The 13949-nt window shown below is 35.6% G+C and overlaps 1 protein-coding gene across 1 annotated transcript in view; it reads right to left on the reverse strand.

Annotated features, from left to right (window-relative positions):
* The window catches only part of RNF13 (ring finger protein 13), a 156392-nt gene that overhangs the window by 42388 nt on the left and 100055 nt on the right, over positions 1-13949 (reverse strand). Inside the window, exons 8-9 of the mRNA XM_034661834.1 lie at positions 5321-5448; positions 54-147 (exon numbers count right to left, since the gene is read on the reverse strand). Coding sequence (XP_034517725.1) covers positions 54-147; positions 5321-5448 — 222 coding nt within the window. The remainder of the gene's footprint in view (positions 1-53; positions 148-5320; positions 5449-13949) is intronic.

Genomic DNA, 13949 nt, shown 5'->3' on the forward strand with positions numbered 1-13949 from the left:
TATTCTTAAATAAAATAATGGTGATTATTTAGAAAACTAAAATATTCACTTACCTTTTTTGAATTTATGTACAGGGAGTTTCTTAAGCTGATCTTTACGAAGTCTGTTTCTTCTAGCTCTATGTCTGTCCTGGACGAATTTTGTGATCTAAAAATAAAGAAAAAAAGAAATCAGATATTAACTATGCAAACAGAAAATGGCCATTAAAATAACAGACGTGTTTCTGGATAGCTGCTACAAATCAATTCAATTTATTTAAACCCTAATTGAAATATCATTAATTGAGCACTAATTACATAAGTGAATAGTTTCCCTCAAATTATCCTTTGAATTTTTAATCATTGATCTAAGTTATCTTTATCTACTCTAATAGAAACATTATAAATAACATCAAACTGTTCATTTGCAAATATAAATGATAGACCACATGTTACAAAGACTCCACTGGATCAAGAAGGCGGCAGAGTTGAAATTCCTGTAAGTTACAAACTAATAAAATTTTGAAACATACATATATTAGTCACTGCACTTTCAGCTGTAGTAGCAAACTGAATAGAAGTACTACAGAACACCTGTACTATGAATATTCAGAAATGCTGGATAAAATATACAAAATATTTTCAAATATAAGTGACTATGCTTGCAAGAATGAAAAGGAAGTCTACAGGGCCAGAGCCAAATGCCAAATGCCAAAAGTTACAACCATAAAAAGTAGATTAAATTCACCAGGGTTTTTTTTCCTTTTTTTTTTTTTTTGAAGAGTTTGGATAAAGAAAAAATTCCAACTGTATGCTATTTACAAGACAAAAAAATTAAAACTTAATGACACATTAAGAAAAATATAAAGGTGAAAAATAAAGGAATAAAGATAAACCATGGCTATATAAGCAAAAGGAAAATTGATCTATCGAGTGAAACAGAATTTAAGACAAAAATCGTCCTTAGAAAGTAGTCCTACCTTTTGGCTAACAAAAAATTTAAAATTACAATAAATGTGGCTTCACAGTGTCGTTTTACTGCCTAGCACTGTTTTAGAAGACACCAGAGTACAAAAAACTATAGAGAACTGTGATAACTGCACAATTCTGTGAACATACTAAAGACCACTGAATTATATATATTTTAATGGGTCAATTATATGTTATGTGAATTCTATCTGTTATGTGAATTCTATCCGATAAAACCGATAAAGCGGTTTTAAAAAGATTTTTTAAAAAAGACTATAAAAAAACAATTTCACAAGCACAAACTAATGTACATATATAGAACTTCGCACTCCATAATTCTTTTCACATATATATGTGGGGGGATGTTCACAAAATTTAGCCACAAAGCAGGTCTTTGGAAATAATCAAAGAATCTATAACATACAGTGTCTTCTAAACACAATAAAACTGAATTAGAAATCAATAGAAAAAAAAGATATGGAAAAAAATATGTATTTTGGAAATTTAAAACTATTAAAATAGTTCATATGTCATAGAAGAAATCATAATGGATATTTGAGTTTGTGATGGGGCCTTAAAATTAGCATGACTTTTTGCTACCTGGATTCTAAATAACTGGAGAAATAAGACCATGAAATGGTAGATTGAGGCAGGTGGGGTACCTAACGCAGTGGAGAAAGAAATACAACTTTTTACTGAATCACAGAATTATATCGTCTTACCCACCCAGGTACAAACAAAACAATGCTGGAATGGGACAGGCCATCCCTTCACCCACCCCCAGAACTGCAGAACTAGTCCCAGATGAGGTGGAGATAGATTAATCCCAAGAGAAAGGTAGAGCTGAGTGAAACATGCCCTAGGTTGATTCTTCCCAAATACACCACACAGATAAGATACTTCATCTCTCCTAAGACCAAATAAGTAAAAGGTAAGGAAGGGGCTAGGAGTTATAGTAATTGAGCTCTCCCTTCTTGATGGAAACATCAAGAGTGGTAAAGAAACATCTTATATAACAAAAAATTTTTTTAATGTAAACCAAATTAAAATAAAAATATTTCTTATCAAAAGCTATAAGTTGCAGCTAAAGTAATTGTTAAACAGAAATATATAACCTAAATGAGTATATCAGAAAGAAAAAAATTAATAAGCATTCAGCTGAACAGGCTAGGAAAAAAAAAAGCAATCTATCCAAACAAAATAGAACAAAGAAAATAATGCTAAGAGTAGAAATTCATGAACAAATGGTGTTGGGAAAATTGGACAGCCACATGCAGAAGAATGAAACTGGACTACTTTCTTACACCATACACAAAAATAAACTTGAAAAGGTGGAAAGCTCTAAATGTGAGACAGGAATCCATCCAAATCCTAGAGGAGAACTCAGGCAGCAACCTCTTTTGATCTCGGCCGCAGCAACTTCTTGCTAGGCACATCTCCAAAGGCAAGAGAAACAAAAGCAAAAATGAACTACTGGGACTTTGTCAAGATAAAAAGCTTCTGCACAGCAAAGGAAATAGTCAACAAAACTAAAAGGCAACCTACAGAATGGAAGAAGATATTGGCAAATGTCTTATCAGATAAAGGGCTAGTATCCAAAATATATAAAGAACTTATCAAATTCAACACACAAAACACAAAAAATCTAGTCAAGAAATGGGCAGAAGACATGAACAAATAGGTCTCCAAAGAAGACATACAAATGGCCAACAGACATATGGAAAAATGTACATCAATTGACCATCAGGGAAATATAAATCAAAACCACAATGAGATCTCACCTTACACGGTCAGAATGGCTAAAATTAACAACTCAGGAAACAACAGGTGTTAGTGAGGATGCAGAGAAAGGGGAACCCTCTTACAGGGCTGGTGAGAATGCAAACTGGTGCAGACACTCTGGAAAACAGTATGGGGGTTCCTCAAAAAGTTAAAAATAGAGCTACCCTACTACCCAGGAATTGCACTACTAGGTTTTTGTCCAAAGGATGCAAACATAACAATATGAAGGGGCACATGCACCCCAATGTTTATAACAGCAATGTCCATAATAGCCAAAATATGGAAAGAGCCCAAATGTCCATCAAGAGATGAATGGATAGGGGCGCCTGGGTGGCACAGTGGTTAGGGTCTGCCTTCAGCTCAGGGCGTGATCCCGGCATTATGGGATCGAGCCCCACATCAGGCTCCTGCGCTATGAGCCTGCTTCTTCCTCTCCCACTCCCCTTGCTTGTGTTCCCTCTCTCACTGGCTGTCTCTATCTCTGTCAAGTAAATAAATAAAATCTTTAAAAAAAAAAAAAGAGATGAATGGATAAAGAAGACAGGGTATATATATGTATGTATGTATGTATGTATGTATGTGTGTGTATGTGTGTGTGTGTGTGTGTGTTTGCATGCGCTATACAAGTGCCTCACTTCAGAAGAATAGAACAGAAAAAGAGAAAAATATTAACTTTATAGTGGAGAAACCCGGCTTAACCAAGTAATGAATGTTAATAGCGTTAGTGATGTTACACAGATACCATGTACCCCCTGACATAAGGGCACTTCATCTCTGTTTTTAAAAACTTATTACCCCCCCCAAACCCTATAACCTAGTGTAATTATAAGAAAAACATCAGATTGACAACATTCTACAGGATACATGGCCAAGACTCCCCAGACTGTCCAGGTTAGGGAAAACAAGGAGAGATGAGACTGACAGACTGTCAGAGAACAGAGGAGCCTGGGAAGACATGCTAACTAAATAAAATGTGGTGCCCTGTTTTGGATTCTGGAACAGAAAGAGAACATTAATGGAAAAACTCATGAAATCTATACAACGTCTGGAGTTTAGGTACTAGTAATGTACCAATGTCAATTTCTTAGTTTTGAAAGTGGACCATAGTAATGTAAAATGTTACTAATGGGGAAAACTAGATGAGGAGGCACAAGAACTTTCTTTTTGCAATTTTTCTGTAAATCTTAACATTATTCAAAAATTAAAAGTTTGATTTTAAAAAATCAATACTGTTCTGATATCCTAATAACAACCACTTAGAAAATGCAATTTCAAAAGTCTAATAAAAGGGGTGCTTGGGTGGCTCAGTCAGTTAAGCATCTGCCTTAGGCTCAGGTCATGATCCTAGGGTCCTGGGATCAAGTCCCACATTGGGTTCCCTGCTCAATGGGGAGTCTGCTTCTCCCTCTATCCCTCCCCGCTGCTTGTGTTCTCTCCCTAATAAACAAATAAAATCTTTAAAAAAAAAAGTCGAACAAAAGATATGCAAAATGTTTACAGAAAAAAAATTATTAAACTGATGGATATAAAAGATCTAAGTAAATGTAAAGAAATATCAGGACATCACAGAAAGACTGAACATTTCAAAGAAGGTATTTAATCTCTAAATTAATCTATAATGTCCATATAATAAACAACTCATTGAATGTTATTATAAATATTCTTTATAAAAAAATAAAGTGAGAATACTGAGATTGCTTTATATGGTTGCAATCCTCTTTCAGTATCTATCTTAATACAGAGGTTTTCTTTCATCAGCTTCTGCCTTCAATTTGTTTTTATATCGCAAACCATGTAGTTTTTAGAAACTTCCACTTTAAACAATGAGAGAATGAGGGTTACAAAGGCAAATAGTATCTTAGTATTATTATGAAGATAATTCCGACTTCGCAGACCCATTAAGAGTCCTGGGACCACACTTTGGTAACCACTGCTTTAGAGATAAGGTGTCATCACCCTTAACCTCAAGCATTTGTACTTTTGTACTATTCTTTATTTACATTTTGATATGAAAAATTTCAAATACAGAAAAGAGTTGAAGAAATTTTATAATACCCATAAACCCACCACCTAGATTCTACAATTAACATTGTAATACACTTTTTATCACCTATCTTTCCATCCCTCTATTTACCCATCAAAACACCTCTCTCTCTTCATATTTTTTTTACAGAGCACTTCAAAGTAAGTTGCAGATAATCAGTATATGTCTCCCCAAATACTTTAGCATTGTATTATTACTTAGAGCTTAGTATTTTACAGTATTTTTTTCCTCAGGTAAAATTTATATACAATGAAATGCAAAAAGTTTAAGTGTACAGACATTTGTGCAACCTCTCTCAAGATACAGAACCTGACTTACCCCCAAAACGTTCCCTCATATCCTTCTCAGTAAATCCTTCACCCCCTTTTCTTAGCCCTCCAGAAGCAATCACTGTTGTGATTTTTCTACCCAGATTATCTTTTCTAGACCCAATCATATAAATGGACTCATACAATATGTACCCCTTTATGTAAGGCTCCTCTTACTCAATACAATGTTTTTTTAGAACCATCCATATTATTTTTAGAAATATATTTAATTTACCTACCATGAAAATGACTATCAAGATGAGACAGATGCCCACTATGATAAGGAAGGGGATTAAATAGTATTCCAGAGGAAGACTAAATTCAGGAACTAAGATAATGTGGCCCCTAGAAGAAAACAAAAAGTAGTAATTGAGAAATATTAAGAGTTGCCAAATTATAATGTTAATTAAAAACAAAAACATTGCTTAAAAGGCAATTAGACATTACAGTTCAATCCACTATACACATCTCATTTTCTAATATATGATTTCCAATAATTTAAGAGAGATTTTCTCCATCTTTGTTTCTTTTACATATTTGCCAAAATAACTTGCCTACATAATTAAAGAAGCTTTTAGACTGGGTACAGGAAATCAGCCAATCAATACTTACTGTGTCCATCCTGGAAACATGTTATTTACTAAATTTAGTAACCTAGGCAAAATTCTGCATATCTTATATGCAAAATCAGCATTCAAACAATGGTAGTACCTTGCGTACTATGTCAACAAAACCCCTCTCCCCAACCAAATTACTATTCATCAGTTCCTCCTATGGTAAAGCTTTGAAGCCACTATTAACAAAAATATCCTCCCTCCTCCCTATATGTTTTACATGAACTTCTCACACCCCATACAATGGACATAGCCCCTGTACTCTATATTCATCTGTGAGGTATGGAATAAAAAACCTGGTAAAGGAATTAATAGGAGTTGTAGCTTCCTCTCTATTCTCCACCCTCCTCATTGCTTGACTGGAAAAAGCTAAAAAATGTGTATGTTGTGGGGAAGGGATGGAGAACACTACTTGCCTTATTCCCCTTTGCTATTAACCATGTTATTACTTACAGTGGTATTACTATTACAAAAACTGACAGGGACTCATGAAATGAAACTGTGATCAGAAAAGACACACCATTGGGGTGCCTGGGTGGCTCAGTTGGTTAAGTGTCTGCCTTTGGCTCAGGTCATAATCCTGGAGGCCCTGGACTGAGCACCACATGGGGCTCCCTGCTCAGCGGGGAGTCTGCTTCTCCCTCTGCCCCTCACCCCACTCAATGCTCGCTCTCTCTCTCTCTTTCAAATAAATAAATAAAATCTTTTTTTTTTTTTTAAAGATTTTATTTATTTATTTGACAGAGATAGAGACAGCCAGCGAGAGAGGGAACACAAGCAGGGGGAGTGGGAGAGGAAGAAGCAGGCTCACAGCTGAGGAGCCTGATGTGGGGCTCGATCCCACAACGCCGATCACGCCCTGAGCCGAAGGCAGACGCTTAACCGCTGTGCCACCCAGGCGCCCCAAATAAATAAAATCTTAAAAAAAAATAGGCACACTATTTTTGTTGTGTGAGCAAATTTTACATGGCTGCAAAGTCCTGCATTAGAAAATATCTTCAGTCTAGGGAAGGGCGTGTATAATGGTAATAGGAATGGTTTCTTCATTTTACTCCTGTGCTACTCGACTAGCATGGTGCCAGTAACACTACATTGTAACCCACTGCTGGGTGATTTTTAGGCAGTGAAGCCTGCTACTTCATAACACAAGGATTAAATGCAAAACAAAAACTCTCAATAAAAAGGAAATAAAAGCTGGCCAACTCCTTCCCCCACATAGAGATGTTTAGGACACCACGGTACTTAAGAAAAATAACATGTAATCAAATTATTTCTATTCCAAAGCAATTTTTAAGTCTTCGTGCTATTATTTATTATATTTATATGCAGGGAGCTCTATCAAGCTTTACCAAATACAAAAACAGACAAAAAAGGTAATACAAGGAATCTCCCCCAGTAATTTAAGTATTTTCCTAAAACTGCTAAGAATGCTAGAACAAAAGTAGGTTTTTATTTCAATCACTTTCCAGCAGAATAGGGGATGACAAAAGATTTACATATATTTTTGTAGCTTTACATAAAATACTAAAATGACTGCTCTATCAGGGTAAAAAAAAAAAAAAGAAGAAAAGCAGCAGGCCTGGGCTGCTGTATTTGATGCCATCCCTTCCAGCACGAGGCCAGGTCCGGAAGTAATGTCCCTGTGCTTGGCACAAATCTGAAACTATCTGAGCCAGTGCTGAGATAGTAACAGTGGTGCCACTTGTAAGGAGAAGAACCTTTCCATATGATGCTGATCTTCTGCAACCTCCCTACTCCACTCCTACCAACCTGCTATAAATTAACATTGTAAGGGGTTAGAAGCCAGGCTACTGCATAAAAAAATTCAATCCATTGTATCACCTAAATATCTCAGCAACAGCAAACTTTACATCCCTTATATTGGTTTTCTTCTTCTCCTTTTATGTTAACAACTTTCTAATGTACACGTGGCCTGGATGAGATAAACAAATAAACCCTGTCCTATGAGACAAGCCAAAGGGTTGCTCAGAAATGAACAGAATTAACAGGTGAGAAGGAGCTAAACAAACAAAGCAGGAAGACCCAGAGAACTAGAAATTAAAAGACTATTGAAAACTTCGTATATATGTGTAACCACAGAAATGGAATCAATTCCAGGATTTTTTTTAAGCACTGTGTTAGGATTCACAGACCTGGGCTCTAAATCTAGTGGTCTTTATGTCCAATGAATGCTTGCCTGCTATACCTCAAACCATTTTAGTTTACTGTCGAGATGTACTGTGAGAATGTTTAAAGGTCTACAACTGATAGAAGGTTTTAAGCATCGTAAAGCAAGAATTCAATGCACATTCAAGACACTGCTGTTTCTTAAGCAAATTGCTAATGGTGGAGGGTGGTGATAGTAATGATACAGGGCAGGGAACTACAACAGACAATCAGTCCTCCAGCTTTATTTCTATTTCCTCTCTCTGTCTAGGCTCCCCAAGCTAAGCCTACAGGCTCCTCCTTCATGTCCTAACTGCAGATGAATCTGTATCTGAAGGAGATATTTAAATAGTCTGAGTATTTTACTAGACTGCCTCCACGTCCACCCTATACACAGTATAAGCCATGAGCTCTGCAGCTATGATTTGATCATACAAGCAGAGTCCTAAGCAACTCAGGAAATAGTGGCTTATTCTCCTTTGTATGAGTTCACAGGCTAATTTCAAACCAGGTGTCTAGGACTAAACTTTCTAACAATAATCTAATTTCCCAATCCCTCTGGGAAATGACTGCAAATATAAATATATATATATATATATATGGTTTCTATTTGGGGTGTTGGAAAGTTCTAAAATTAGAATGTGATGATGGCTGCGCAACTCTATAAATATACTAAAATCACTGAATTGTATACTTTAAAATTGGTAAATTTTATAGTATATAAAATATGTCTCAAAAAAGCTATGAAAATTTTTGTTTGAAAGAACAAGCATGCAAGAATAGCTATCAAAACCTGAAAGAGAGGATTGGGAGTGGGGGAAGGGTAGCCCTATCAGATATCAATGCATACTATAAAACCCTATAACAAAAACAGAGTGGTATTGGTGGGCAAAAGATAAAGAAAATTCAGTTATGTATGGAAATATGGCGGCATCTCAAATTGGGTAAAGGGACAAACATTTGAAGGAGAAGTGTTTGGGTAACTGGATGGTTATTTGACAAAAGATAAAACTGGTTCCATTCCTCAAGGTTAATATAGTATAAATTACAACTAAGACAGAAATTTAATGTTAAAAATGAAACCATACAAATATGAAATGTGGGTAAATTCTTCTATAACCTAGAAGCAGGGCAAACTTTCCTAAGACTCAAGACCAGCAGCCCGTTGTAAAAGATTAACATATTTGCATTTTAAAAATAACACAAGGGGTGCCTGGGTGACTAAGCTGGATGAGTATCTGACTCTTGATCTCAGCTCAGGTCTTGATCTGATAGGGTAGCCTTGTGAGTTGTGAATTCAAGCCCCATACTGGGCTCCACGCTGGGTGTGGAGTTTACTTAAATAAATAATAAAAATAAAAAAAACACAGTAAATAAAATTAAAATGACGAAGTATTAGAAAGTGCTTGTAATATATCACAAATGGTTAACATACCTAATAAATAAAGAGCTTCTAAAAATAGAGAAGAAAATTACCAACAAGCTACTAGGAAAAATGAGCTAAAGATAAATAGTTTATAGAAGAGCTCTTACATATAAGAAAAGATGCTCAATTTGCTCATATAAAGAAACTACATACCAAAACTACAACAGGAAACCATTCCTCACCTATCTAGTACAACCTGAAAAATCTAACATACTTTATTGATGAGGCTGTGGGAAAAGAGACATCATATATCGTTGGCACAACCCTTATGGATGGGTATTTATAGTATCTAGCAAAAATACAATTCATTTAACCTCTGACCTAGCAATCTCACTTCTAGAAATCCAAAGGTCTACTAGTAAAAACATGAAAAGACTTCTATATAAGGTTATTCACTATAGCACTATTTATAACAACAAAAGAATGCAAGCAATTCTAATGTCCATCAACAGAGGATCTGGCTGATTAACCTGTGGCCCATCCACAAAATGGAGTTCTATGCAGCTGTTAAAAAGGAATGAAGAATATATTGACTCCGATGGTGTGATCACCAGGATATACTGGTAAGTAGGGGGTGGGGGGGGGAGGAAGTATACAGTATGATCTTTATGTATTGAGGGTGAAAGATGAGGGACAAGAGATAGGTATCTGATTATAATTTTAAAGAATTAAAGAATAAACTAAAAACTTTTTAAAATTGTGACTTAAGGGGTGCCTGGATGGCTCAGTTGGAAGAGCATGCAACTCTTGATCTCAGGTCATGAGTTTGAAATGAATAAACTTTAAAACTGTTACTTACAAGGCTAGGATGGGAACAGGATGGACAGAGCAGATGATACTTGGCTAGAAGCTGGACTTCTCTGAATATACATTGTGTTTTGTTGATTTTGACTTTAGGTTTATACATAATAATAAAAGTCACAATGGGGGTAAAAAGCAATCCCTAAAATCTAAAAGCATCATGAATCAAAGAGACCGGTGTTTCCAGCTGATAGCATCAGCACACAGGATTATTCTACATGTCTTTAAAACATGGTGATTTGATTTTAGATCCTTATTATGATATACCTTAAATAAAGAACTGGTTTAAAAAAAAAAGACAATAGTGTTGGTATTGTTCCGTTATGTGTGCAATTAAAAAAGAAAACAATTACTTTGGTGTCTTTGAGCACAGAAAGATAAAATACAGATGTAAGACCAATGAAGTACAGTAAAAATCCTTTAGCCTAAATTTAAGTTGGAAGTAATAGTACGTGCTCACGATTTTTTGTATCTTTAAAAGCATATTATTCTACCTGAAAACCTTACCTTGTAAAACAAAAACAACCAAAAATAAAAAAACAAAAAGCATATCTATTTCTTAGTTTTATTCACTGAAAAGCCCTAGAAATAATGACAAACCAAGGAGCAATGATCACGCCTCAGTCTCTAAATACCACATCCAATTAAAAGGAACCAGAGCTCCGTGAAAAAACGACAGGTTCCAAGTCAGGGGGAGGAAAAGAACAAGATGGGCCTGGAACATCTTGTCATACAGAGAACAAGGAGCAATCAAAAGCTCCAGATTTACATCAAAAGAAATTTGGATTAAACTTGAAGTTTGAAATGGGAAAATGTGAAAATCAATAAACATAATAACTGCACTGGGCCGAAGCATATTAAATGAGTTTTAACTCATGAGCTCATTATGATACTTTGAACATATATATAAATCATCTTTGGAAGATGCTAGTGAACCAAATCATTTTGAAAAACAGTAAATGAAGGGAAGGACTTGTTTACCCTAGCTTGCTTTCTTTCTTTTTTTTTTTTTTTTAAGAGTGATTTATTTATTTGGGGGGGGTGGAGAGAACACGTGCACAAGTTAGAGGAAGCAGGAGAGAGAGAATCCTAAACAGACTCCCCACTGAGTGCAGAGCCCAATGAAGGACTCCATCCCAGGACCATGAGATTGTGACCAGAGCCGAAATCAAGGGTTGGACACTTAATCGACTGAGCCACCCAGACACTCCTCTTTTTAAAATTTTATTTTTAACTAATCTCTATACCTAACATGGGGCTCAAACTGACAACCCTGAGATCAAGAGTCACATGTTTCACCAACTAAGCCAGCCAGGCGCCCCTATCCTAGCTTTCTTAAATAGACTGTGTATCAAGGTAATGAAATAATTGATAAGGTGCAAGTTCTTTTTATAGAAGTATTTTAGCTAATAAATGAAGGAATTATAAAATCAGATTACTTGCAAACCCTAAAGAACTAATGGATCTAGGCAATTATCATCAATGATTGCTCATGTCATAGAGAGAGAACCAAATACTATGTGTCTCCTGATGGAAATACATAATAGCATATATAAAGTATCCTTACATTACCTATGCTTCTGGCCCTGTAATCACACTTGAATTAGAACAAACTTCTAGAACTAATTAGAAATTAATAGGAAAAATAACAAAGGAAAATTCTAGACAATACCCAATGGATGCAATCAGAAAGTTCAGGTAAATTTTACAGAATAACCCCATTTCTTCAATAAATAAATGACTAGGGAAAAAAAGGCACATGACAGACTTACAGATTAAAAATAGAGTCATCACATGCCCTGATTTGCCTGCATGAGTTGTGGTTTATGCCGTTGTCCCAATGTTAATTATTAAAAGTAACCCTTTTCACGCTCAACAGTCACCTCAATTAAAAGAAACGTAAAAAAAGGAAAAACTTAAGACATAAAGAACCATTGTAATGTATGGGCATTATTTAGATTCTGCTTCAAACAAATACTTAAAAAAAAAAAGAATTTCAGACAGTTGGGAAAATCTCAATACTAAAGCATGTGTTGATATTAAAATGTCTATTTTCCCCCCCAAAAAATAGAATAAATTTTTATATGTAAAAATATCTTCTAGTGATATACTCCGAGATATTTACAGTTGAAGTGGCAGGATGTCTGGGACTTGCTTCATGGTGTGGGAAAGAAGGAGGCTGAAGAGGGTAGGGTTTGAGGATGGACGGTCAAAAAAACCCTGATCACCCGTTGATAATTTTGAAACTAAATGACCAAATTCATTATACTCATCTTTCTGCTTTCAAATATGCTTGGAAGTTTTCATCATAAACAGTAGAATACATATTGGTTAGGATGTTAGAGAAAGGGGAACTCTCATGAACTATTGGTGGGAATGTTAATTGGTGCAACCACTGTGAAAAACACTGTGGAGTTTCTTTAAAAGATTAAAAATAGAAATGCCAATATGATCCAGTGATTCCACTATTGGGTATTTACCCAAAGAAAACAAAAACACTAATTCAAAAAGAAACATGCCCCCTCCATTTATTGCAGCATTATTTATAATAGCCAAGATATGGAAGCAACCCAAGTATCCATCGATAGACGAATGGATAAAAAAATATGTGGTGTGTATGTGTACAAAGAAACACACACAAACATACATGCACACAATGGAATATCATTCAACCATTAAAAAAGAATGAAATCTTGCCATGTGACAACATGGATGGACCTAGAGGGTATTATGCTAAGTGAAGTAAGTAGACAGACTAGTATCTAAAGATTTCACTTAAATATGGAATCTAAAAAACAATACAAACAAAAACACAGATTATTAAATACAGAGGATTGGTGGCTGGCAGAGGGGAGGCATGGATGGTGATGGGTGAAACAGGTGAAGGGGGTTAAATAGTTGACAAACTTCCAGTTATAAAATAAGTCACAGAGATTTAAAAAAAAGTACAGCATAAGGAATATAGTCAATAATACTGTAATAACACTGTATAGTCACAAATGGGGACTATACTTATTGTGGTAAAAACTGAGTTATGTATAGAATTATCAAACACTATGCTGTACACCTCAAACTAATATAGCATTGCATGTCAACTCTGCTTCAATAATAATTTTTTTAAGGGGCTCCTGGGGGGCTCAGTTGGTTAAGCCTCTGCCTTTGGCTCAGGTCATGATCTCAGGGTCTTGGAACCAAGCCCAGTGTTGGGCTCCCTGCTCAGTGGGGAGTCTGCTTCTCCCTCTTCCCTGTACTTGTGCTCACTCTCTCAAATAAATAAAGTCTTTAAAAGAAAAAAATCTTTGGGATGTCTGGGTGGCTCAGTTGGTTAAGCGGCTGCCTTTGGTTCGGGTCATGATCCCAGAGTCCTGGGATGGAGTCCAGCATTGGGTTCCTTGCTCTGCAGGGAGCCTGCTTCTTGCTCTCTCTCTGACAAATAAATAAATAAAATCTTAAAAAATAATAATAAAATAAAAATAAATCTTTTTTAAAAAAGATTTTATTTATTTATTTGAGAGAGAGNAGCATTGGGTTCCTTGCTCTGCAGGGAGCCTGCTTCTGCTCTCTCTCTGACAAATAAATAAATAAAATCTTAAAAAATAATAATAAAATAAAAATAAATCTTTTTTAAAAAAGATTTTATTTATTTATTTGAGAGAGAGAGAGAGGGAGAGAGAGAGAAAGAATGAGCGGGGAGGAGGGGCAAAAGGAGAGGGAGAAGCAGACTCCCCGCTGAGCAAGGAGCCCGTTCTCGGTCCCAGGACCCTGAGATTATGACCTGAGCCAAAGGCAGAGGTTTAACCAACTGAGCTACCCAGGCACCCCACAAATAAATAAAATCTTAAAAAAATATTTTTTTTTAAG

The sequence above is a fragment of the Ailuropoda melanoleuca genome, chromosome 6 (assembly GCF_002007445.2).
Source record: "Ailuropoda melanoleuca isolate Jingjing chromosome 6, ASM200744v2, whole genome shotgun sequence".
Lineage (NCBI taxonomy): Eukaryota > Metazoa > Chordata > Mammalia > Carnivora > Ursidae > Ailuropoda > Ailuropoda melanoleuca.